The sequence below is a fragment of the Anticarsia gemmatalis genome, chromosome 3 (assembly GCF_050436995.1).
Source record: "Anticarsia gemmatalis isolate Benzon Research Colony breed Stoneville strain chromosome 3, ilAntGemm2 primary, whole genome shotgun sequence".
NCBI classification, from domain to species: Eukaryota; Metazoa; Arthropoda; class Insecta; order Lepidoptera; family Erebidae; genus Anticarsia; species Anticarsia gemmatalis.
The window spans coordinates 1,349,961-1,360,087 of NC_134747.1; the positions used below are offsets into that span (position 1 = coordinate 1,349,961).

The 10,127-nt window shown below is 35.0% G+C and overlaps 1 protein-coding gene across 2 annotated transcripts; it reads left to right on the top strand.

The window, feature by feature from the left end:
* Positions 1 to 454: 454 nt before the first annotated feature.
* On the top strand, positions 455 to 10,050 carry LOC142987168 (reticulocalbin-2-like). Of its 2 annotated transcripts, XM_076135742.1 has the most exons (8): positions 455 to 939; positions 1,116 to 1,263; positions 2,150 to 2,297; positions 3,738 to 3,776; positions 4,398 to 4,475; positions 4,805 to 4,925; positions 7,232 to 7,355; positions 7,987 to 10,050. In XM_076135742.1, exons 1-8 carry the CDS (start codon positions 750 to 752, stop codon positions 8,162 to 8,164), a joined length of 1,026 nt encoding a protein of 341 aa, XP_075991857.1. In that variant the 5' UTR covers positions 455 to 749; the 3' UTR covers positions 8,165 to 10,050. The 2 variants fall into 2 exon arrangements, with proteins under 2 accessions (XP_075991857.1, XP_075991858.1); XM_076135743.1 differs by lacking the exon at positions 3,738 to 3,776 and having other exon boundaries at positions 475 to 939.
* Positions 10,051 to 10,127: the final 77 nt, after the last annotated feature.

Consider the following 10,127-nt stretch of genomic DNA (forward strand, 5'->3'; position numbering starts at 1 on the left):
AATTTAACTGAACCTTGAAACCCACCTGATAACTATTTTTTTAACGATAAAAGCAGTTTGTTTTGTCGTTGGTTATCATTTCTTTTCGCAAATTCTATGAGCAAATGAAAATTGTGTGTCACTGTAAGCTCTCCTCTAAACCCAAGCATCCGTTTAGATACAAAATGTGCAAATCTTGCATAAATTAATGCTTCACACTCAAAGCTACCGTATATTCTAAAAATACATTACAATACTTACATACGTGATGGATCATTTAGACGTGAGATTATACAAAAATGTATGATCCAGCCAATGGAGAGCGAGCTATTTTGATAGCATGATGTTGTGTGGATAACACAGTTTGAACCTATATCTCTGTTTGTATTCGAAATATAAACAACATACATCCGCTAGCGCGCCGCGGTGTTGTGTTTATTTGCAATCTTTTTTAAGCAGCCAATTTGCTATCCGACTCAAGCGTGAAGATAGATAAGGATTACGGGGAACACCTTGCATACAATCAGTTCCGTTTTCCGTGCACATTGGTTAGCTTGCTGGCAATAAGTGTAATTTTATCTATATTTTAGAGTATTTATTATAGCATAGCAACACCAAATTAAAAGTCAAAACTGCCATAAAAAGATAAAGCTGGACTTCTTTTTGCTCCGTCAGTGTTACTTTTGAAAATAAACAATATAATGAAATCTGCATAATAAAGCTATTAACACAAGGTTATAAATAAAAAAGTGCAACGGAAGTGCTGAAAAATGGCTTACAAATATTTTTTTGGGATGCTTTTGACGCACAACATGCTGTTGTATTGTGCGTCGGCGGCGGTGCACGGGCACAGTGTGGACAATTTGGAGCGCGAGACCGATGGGAGCTTCCGCGCGCGAGACTACGAGCACTACGGAGACTCCGGGCACAACGCGGATTTCGACCACGAGGCCATCTTGGGTATAAAGTTTGTTTTAGTGCGTTTTTTTGTGACGTCGACCGGCCGCAGTCGTTTAAGTTTTGCAAGTGTTCAGTTGATAAGGAATGCGTTAGCGGGCGGTGTGCGATGTCGGTTAAGAACGCGTTGTTATTGCTGGTGCCTGTTGCGTTGGCTCTCACGTATTACTTCTCGATAGGGAGCGTGAAGGAGGCGGAGGAGTTCGACCGCCTCAGCCCCGATGAGTCCAAGCGGCGGCTGGGACAGCTCATCCCGAAGATGGACCTGAATGGAGACCAGCTCATAGACAGACTGGAACTTAAGAAATGGATTTTGAAGTCTTTTATGTGAGTTTCAACATTTGTTTATCTTAGCAATTTTGTCCTTAGAATTTTACTGACTTGTGTAGTATAAGGCACTTATATATTTGTGTGGATATACCATAAATTGAAATTTAACATTGTCAACTGCTACTAAAAATGTTGAACAGTATTCTGGAAACCGTTATAAATTATTGATATACAGAAGTTCATAAGATTAAAAAATCTATTTTATAATGCTTAGTTATAGATAACATTGTTTTTGTTTATAATTGAGTTCAATTTTAAACCATCTAATTCCCATTTACTTAGTCTCCACAAACTTCTGCAAAATAAAATGCAATAGTTTAATCATTTCAATAAATAGTGTTTTCTTGTAATTATTATTATGTTTATTATACTACTGGAATAAATTTAGGTCTTACCTACGCAAAATGGACTAAAGTCCAAATAAAAGAAATAAACTGTCTGCTTTGAATTTAAAATTATGTGAACAAAAACAAAACTGATTTAAATATTCCAATTCATAAATGAAATTAATTACAGTCTGATATATTAGATTCATGTTAGAATAAACATATATTATTGTGTTATAGCTGTATTATATTTTTTACTTGTTCAAAAAATGCTATTAATTCACTGGTGCCATTGTGGGTTTATAAAGGGAATAATTTAAGCATTTTTGTTATAATTTTCAATGATTAACTTATTCATAGAGGTCAACCCACTTAGGCTAATTGATTTACAGCTAGATTAATTTTTCCAGCTTCTTATCTCATTTTCATCTTAAAGTAGTTTTAGTATATGTAGTCCTCAAGTGCAACTAATAACGACTGTTGAAGTAATCAAACACTTCACCCTGACTTATCTTTAAATACTAACCAACCAACTAACATATCTCCTTGTTTCCTAGTAACTTGTCGCGTGAGGAAGCTGAAGAACGCTTGCAAGAAGCTGATGAGAACCATGACGGAGCTGTCACATGGCCGGAGTACTTGCACCTGTTTGGAGTTGACAGTGAAGATGAAGTGGCTCCAGATGATACAGGAGACACTGGCATGGTAAGAAAGAAAATTTTTAATCTAGTAATGTGCAGTAACTGTGGGCAGATTCAAAATAAGTGCTGCCAAGTGTTATGTGAGAATTATGCATAACTTAAGCTTTTACTGGCGACTTCATCCGCCACCCGAATTTTCCCATGGGAATGCGTCATTTTCCCGGGGTAAAAAGTAGCCTATGTCCTTTCTCGGGTATCAAATTATCTCCATATCAAATTTCATGCAAATTGGTTCAGTAGTGTAGGCGTGATTGAGTAACAGACAGACAAACAGAGGTACTTTCGCATTTAGGCTAAACTAGGCAGACTCTTTCCATAGATCTATTACACTTTGCATAATCTTTAAACTTAAATAGGTAACACAATGATAAACTGACTGTTTTGTGTGATTCAAGTTGTTAGAAATTATTAGTGACTTAACTTTAGAGTTCATAGAAACCAGAAAACTAGTAAATATAACATTTTCTAAGAAAAATGCTGTAATCTAATTCTACAGTGTATAGTCATACTATACTATTATAAGTGTATATGTTTGTAATAGAAACCTATAATCATATGTTTTTTTCTGTTTCCTTTCTCTGAACAAAAACAAAACTTTAAACTCCTTTTGACTAGTGAGTTATTCTTGTATTTAGTAGAAAATGTGTAAAATATGTCAGGATAATCATCAAATTTTAGCCTCAAATAACCAGAAACTATATCTAACCGCCTTGCAGTTAGATCATTATGATTGTCTATTGACACAGTTGTCTATTGTCAAGGCATTGTAATAAACAAACAACAGTTACATTGTATTTTGTGTTTAATTAGATGGCCTAACTACATGCATATCTATGCATGTAGTTAGGCCAGAGAGATCTTGTACATTATAGAATGTCTTAATTTTAAACTATTTTAACTGACTCACATTTACAAACCTAGAATCTAGTCCACTAAATGTGTGAATTAGGTTTACATGGATACTACTAGGCACTTTTAAAATTTATGTCTCTATATACAAAAATGTCGCAAATATAAGTACAGAGAACCTCAGGTATGATGGAAACATGGGATGCGGAGTATCCAATTGGAGGTACCGCGTCCTGGCCACGTTATGGTGACCGTTGAAGGAACACCGTCAGGTTTTTAGTCGGTATGCCCACATTTTAAAGCCGTAACGCCTGGCGACGGAGCTTGACAGACCCCCACATCCTCCCTGGAGAAAAGCAGTAATGCAATTTACTGAAGAAAAAAAAAGTATGATGGAAACATCGACGACGATCGAAAGTTTGTTCTCTAAAATAGACATTTGTGTTACAAAAAGTCGAAACTCTCTACAACTTTATGGTTTTGCTTGTGTCTTCCCTATACTTTAAATCTTCTCGCCTTCATTTCTTAATAACTGAATTTAAAGTTGACCTACCTAATTACCATAGTAATAATTAAACGTTAAATTATTTTGCAGAAAAGAAATCCTATAACTTTCAATTCATACCGTGGAGTGGTACGTAATTTAAAATAGTTTTTCCTAATCATATAAGAGTGTAAGAACTTTCAGGTTGACTGTTCCGTTTGGTAATCGAACCCACGACACCCGCACAAGAGTGATATTAAAATATTACGTAAAAATACGATCGTCAATCTACAATTACTTAACGAATATATTTAAAAGAATATAATTATTAAGACAGATAAAATAATTCAAGATTACATTTACACTAGAACATTAACACTTAGCAACAACAAAATTAAAATACCATGAATAACGACGGAAGCTATAAACATTTTATATTTACTAATTAATTTCTGCGACCGCAGTGACATTCTAAATTAGGTAATTACTAAGTAATCGCAATTCTAACTACGTATTATGTGTTGTATTTGCGATATTAAGGCAAAAAAATACAACTATTAGGAAAAAAGTCCATGTAAAGATTCTGACGAATTGAAGACCTTCTCCGAAGTCGGTTACAGCACGGTAACACTAAAGTGATTAAGATATAATCGTATATTTTCTAGTCCTGAGACAACATAAGACGCTATGATCTAATCTTCTAAAATATTTGTTAGGGGATCTACAGTACGCTAATAAAAGCTAATAATAATAATATGTTCTTAATTTTAGTCATTACAAGAAGAGAAAGCAATGTGGGCGGTGGCAGACGCGAACAGTGACGGACAACTGGAACTAGAGGAATTTGAGGTCAGTATTAATTTGAATTACATAAAACAAATAGAATAAAAAATAAAATGAATCTAGCTTTTCGAAAAGCCATTCGAATCATGCCTAATGACATTTAACAAAACATGTGCTGGTCATGACATTTTATGCTCTAGACCTGGCCTCATTAAATCAGGACTGGTGAGTAGTCAGGCGCAGGTTAGACAGCTTTATATGGTCTCGGAGGTCTGTGACCCTATACTTATGATAACAACACCCTGTATCATCGAAATAGCGAATTTTTATCATGGACCAGGTAATCTAATCAAAACAATGGATGGAACTAACTGCTCATCACATCTTTGTGACAGGTGTTCACAAACCCTGAGGAGCATCAAGAGATGCACCAGTTCCTGATCAACCAGACCCTCAGGGAGAAGGACACCAACAGAGATGGGGTCATTGACTTCATGGAGTATGTTGGAGATAGAGGTATGATGTTTTATACTACTTTTTTTTATTTGTATCGGTTTTTTAAAGTGCAATTTGTTAACCAAAAACCTCCTTGCCTTATAACTTCTTACCATTTATAAAAAAGATTTAATCCTTCCCAAGAAAGCGGGAGTGCGGGACACTTTTTTTCGGTTAAGGGCAGTCGAACAAATGCCTAGAAGCGGGACGTATACTCTCATTAGTAATTTTTTATACATTTTCGACCTGAAAATTCTGAAATTACCTACCATGTGTAGTAGAGTAATGGCCCTATTAATTAACAATAAAATAACATAACCCATTTTATTGTTTTTGCGTATTTGATTATAGGATATATAAAATCATTTAATTACATCAACATATTGAAGACATAACAAAGATAATAATATTTATTACTGCACTGCCTACCTCACGGGTCAAGGGCCATGATAATACATTATAACTGTTTATTTATATATATTTAGTATTATAGGTTAGTTAGGTAACCTATTTTGATATCGGTAGACCGGAGATAGATAGTTCTAGTAGTAAATTATTATAATTGGAATTTAATATGTGCACAAATAGCATGTAAAAATTAGTAGAAATAATCACAAAATATAGGTGTCTTTAAATTAAACCTTCTTAGAAGTCGGTAAAACGAAGCTTTTGTGATGAAAAAGCCGGCTAAGTGCGAACTGGACTCGCGCACAAAGGATTCCGTACCATATTTTTATTAAAAGGCAAAAATAAAATGTCTCTTGTATGGCAGCCCCCTTAAGTACTTTCTTCTTCTTCTTCTTCTTATCGTATGGTTAGTGATCAATCTAGTGTCAAAGTTGTTCAAGCCACCCGAAGGCCTCTGACGTGGCATGAAATTTAGTCAAACAACACCATACTTTTGTAAGAAGTCCTTAACTCCTTAACACGAGACTATAATAACTGCGTCAACTTCAAAACAAACTCTTATAAGTTCAGTATAACTAATCTAATGCCCAGTTACGATTTAACACGCGTTATAACTATGTAGCTCATCACTCATTCAATAAATTTGACCTATATTTGCATTTTGATACATTTGCATGCGAGACAGCCAGTTATGAACGATTAGCACAATTAAAATAAATCTTTAATGATAGCTTGACACAGTTATATTAAGAGATTTCATTGCATCGTAGTGTATGAAATAATTTTGAGTCTTATTGACAAAGAAATCTATTTGAGCAGTTGTTTACAAATGATTGCCAAGGGATTTGGCAGACATTGTTTTGATCAAATTCGGAGCCCTACCGCAGGGTAGCGTTAAAATTGTTTTTGATATCATTATAAATCCTCTTTTATATTTATGTCTATTGATGCTAACTGCATGAAATTTTATATTCGATTTGTGTTGTGCAAACATACAAACAAACGAGAAAGGGGAACCTTATATGTATTTGTGGTACAATAGCAGAAATAGGATTAGATATGTATCAGAATATCATCAGATAGCTTTCTTATAGAAAACAAAAAAAGACTACGAATCACAATCATGTAGACAAGCTATTGTTTTTACTATGATTATTTATTTATTTAAAACTTATTATACAAAGCTGTATCGGACTTAATGCCAGGGGCGTTTTCTGCCAGTCTGCTTTGGGGTGATGCAGAGATTATTGTGAAGGTGTTTAAAAGAGGAAGGTATTATTCTATCTGGTATAAAGACCCGAATGGGTTATGAAATAGGCATAAACAACATCACAATGATCAGTATTATAACATTCCAGCCCATCAGTGGTTCCCATCGCCGCGGGTTATTTCCTGCGATACAACCGTGCACTCATGCCATTGTGCTGTGTTTGTAAACAACGATTGTAAAGACACTTGATTGTTTGAGATGAAACACGTTATTGTGATGAACACTTATTTATTATGAAATATGTGTTTGAGCATCTGTTTGTGTTTTCAATTGTTTGATTCTGAAAGTTTTGGAGCTGATAAGTCTGTGATTTCGTAATTAAACTTATAGGGTAGTTGACTGTTGTTATACACGTAAAAGGTTCATTTAAAACGTTCGGGCTACGTAAATTTATCGTAAATAATGTTGAATTACATTATATTTTATTAGACACTTATGTGATTCCAACGAAAATATTGTATCGCGACGTCACTAGACTATATAGTCTATAGAAATATTTCTCTACTAAAATGTGTTTTTTGACATTTCATAAAGAGTAGCTGATTTGACTCGTATTCAAGTAGCTACCCAATTTAGTCTATAATATTGTTAGCTATGTGGGTTTCCCACGACTGTCTTCTGGTAATCATTAATTTGTGTGTATTTACAGGTGTGCAGCAAGACAAGGAGTGGTTGATCTCGGAGCGGGACAAGTTCGACAACGACCTGGACGTCAACAGGGACGGGGTCATCGACCTCGCTGAAATACATACATGGATCATACCTAATAACGAGTGAGTTGATGTATTGTTCTATGGGATACACAGTGTAGTTAAGTACAAGCGTACTTAACAAGTTGTAGTGTTCCAACTATGTTGGAGTCGGCTTCCAGTGCATGCAGCTGAATACCAGTATTTTACGAGGAGCTTCTGGACAGAGCGGACCTCGACAACCCAGTTACCTGGGTTTGACACGATACTCCTTGGTAAAACTGGTTGTCAAACTTTCAAGCTTTTAACTACTGGTAACAACTGTCAAAGATCTCTGAAAATTACAGTCGGGACCCACCATTTAACATGCTTACCGAACTCGATATGTACAGTATGGTTACTCATCTACAGACTAACCTCGGCAAGAGTAGCTTAACCGGAAACGTTGATCAGCGCGGCTGTTGTTACTTAGCCATGAGCTCTTCAGGTATTATCCTTCTGTTGTGTTAAAATGTCGGAATATAAAACCTTTTAACCCAAAACCAGACAGAACTCAAGTACACATGATTTTGTTGGACACACAAGCATTTATTCCATTTACGTCGAACTAACGACCTTCACGTGCCGTGGCAAAATAGACAATTAACATCTGTACACACCCATATATCAAAGACTCAAAACCGTATTTTAACTCCCACCCTCCTTACATCCACAGAGAAATAGCAGATGAAGAAGTGGACCACTTATTCGCGACAGCGGACGACAACCACGACGACCTGCTCTCAGTGGACGAGATCCTGGAGCACCACGACGTGTTCGTCGGCAGCGAGGCCACTGGGTACAACTCAGACATGTCCGACATGCTGGGAGACCACTTCGATGATGAACTATAAAACTAATGTTAATATACTAGTTATAATCAGTTGCGGATCAGGAATTATAGTTTGCTGGACTTGATATTTCGGCCTGGAGTCGTGTCAAGTAGTATTATGCCTAATGAAGAAAAGAGACAACGCTCTGATTTTCAACTCATAGTTATTTTCAAGGGAAAATTAGACGATGGGTTACATCTCGTATAGTGTTGGTGATTTTTACGCCCGTTAAATAAGACTGCTGAGGCGGGCCGTGAATTGGGTATCAAAGAAAATTATGTTTTGAAGTATCTTAAATGAATCCGCAACTGTTTATAACATCAGATTCAGTGAAATAAGGCATGAAAAGGGATGTTTAAAAATGTAATGTCGCATATTTTAGGAATCGACAAAATTCAAATCGACTTCTTTTTGTTTGGCCTCACATAAAAAGTTTAAATCAATTTTACGTACTTAGTTCTTACATGGAAAACTATTTTATACCGAAACATAATCTTACTGTGAATGTACTTATATTGTCATAATATGTCGTCATAAAATACTACTTAGTGACTGACACAAGACACGTAGATCATATTATCAGTATTTCAAATTAATTTGTTTTATAAAGGCAAGGTTTTAAAATGTAATATATGTACAGATTACACTATAATCATATTTGTAACCTCCTTAGCACGACTTACAAGCAATGGTGGACCTAGAATCTTGGTCTGACTAGTTCTGTGGTAGGAAATAGGCGTGATTCATACCGGGACGGCAGTGGGTGGGAGCGGCCGTCAGCGACGGACAGAAAACCGCGATTAGTGCCGCTATATGACGCGCGTGGCCACGACTTTCACTCTCTACGACACCCTTTTCGAGTTATAAAACGATTTTAATCCCTTAATTATAATTATGTAGATAAAGTTTCAAATAATTTCACACTGAAAGGTGTTTCCTAGTGTGAATTGAGTCTTATCGTATGATTTTAACCCTTAATTAAATAATAAATTTAAAAAAAAATCGTATGACTTTAGTATTAGGAGGGGTCTTGAGCCTCTGAAACTGGATCAACCACTGCTCCAAAGTTATTCTCTTGTCACGTACAAGACTGTTTTATCTACTCCCTAAACGACGTTGTTTGTAATAAACGTCACATCGTATTGTCAATTTTACACAGTCATGCTAAGGAGGTTTATATCATTCACCTAGTTCAATATAATTTTAGTGTTCTATTCGTATCTACAGATACACAATGCGTAAAAACAACTTAGATTAAAAATGCCCGTTATTCTTAAAATGCGGTATATTTTGCAGAATTAATAATACGTGGGACTGGGAATTTCCCAGTTATGCTTGACTACATGCAAAGTGTCTGTAGATATGAAATAATCTTAATCGTATGGTTTTAAGTACTTCATATAATCATAATTACTGTGAATATCAATAGAGAGCTTATCATGTCCATGTAACAAGTATTTGTGCCTAAAACTAGCCGACATTAGTGTAAAAATGTATTCGTATGGGATATGAAAGCTTCGTGTTATCAATGTTCGTATTTATTAACTAAGCCTACTGGCCTACTTATAAGCGTTTCTTCTCGAATAAGTAATCTCTAAACATAATTTTTATTTCAGCCATAGACAATTTTCACTTTTTAAACAAGTATTGCCATATCAAAATATATGTAAAGTAAAATTAATGTTAAAAAATATTCGGTAAGAAATATTTTATTTTTGGTTTATTATTTTTCAACTACATTATGTAATTCAATACATAGACTAGTCAGAATGTTAATATATTTTAAGAAAACTATTTATATTGCTGAACATTGTTTAAGGAGTTAGGAAGGCAGGACTGTTTCTCTTTGTATTTATGATGGATTAACGCACAAGTGTAAAACTAATTAAACAATGTTTACTAACAAATTATCTTTTATTTACATACATTTTCCGATTATTTCCTGTAAATGACATAATATGTTAAAAATGTTACAAATACATTG

What these genes read in the sequence shown, in the direction of transcription:
- LOC142987168 (XM_076135742.1), top strand. Translation starts at nt 750, where the DNA reads ATGGCTTACAAATATTTTTTTGGGATGCTTTTGACGCACAACATGCTG. An exon ending in CGACCACGAGGCCATCTTGG is followed by an intron (nt 940 to 1,115) that starts GTATAAAGTTTG and finishes ACTTCTCGATAG; the next exon opens with GGAGCGTGAAGGAGGCGGAG. An exon ending in ATACAGGAGACACTGGCATG is followed by an intron (nt 2,298 to 3,737) that starts GTAAGAAAGAAA and finishes ATTATTTTGCAG; the next exon opens with AAAAGAAATCCTATAACTTT.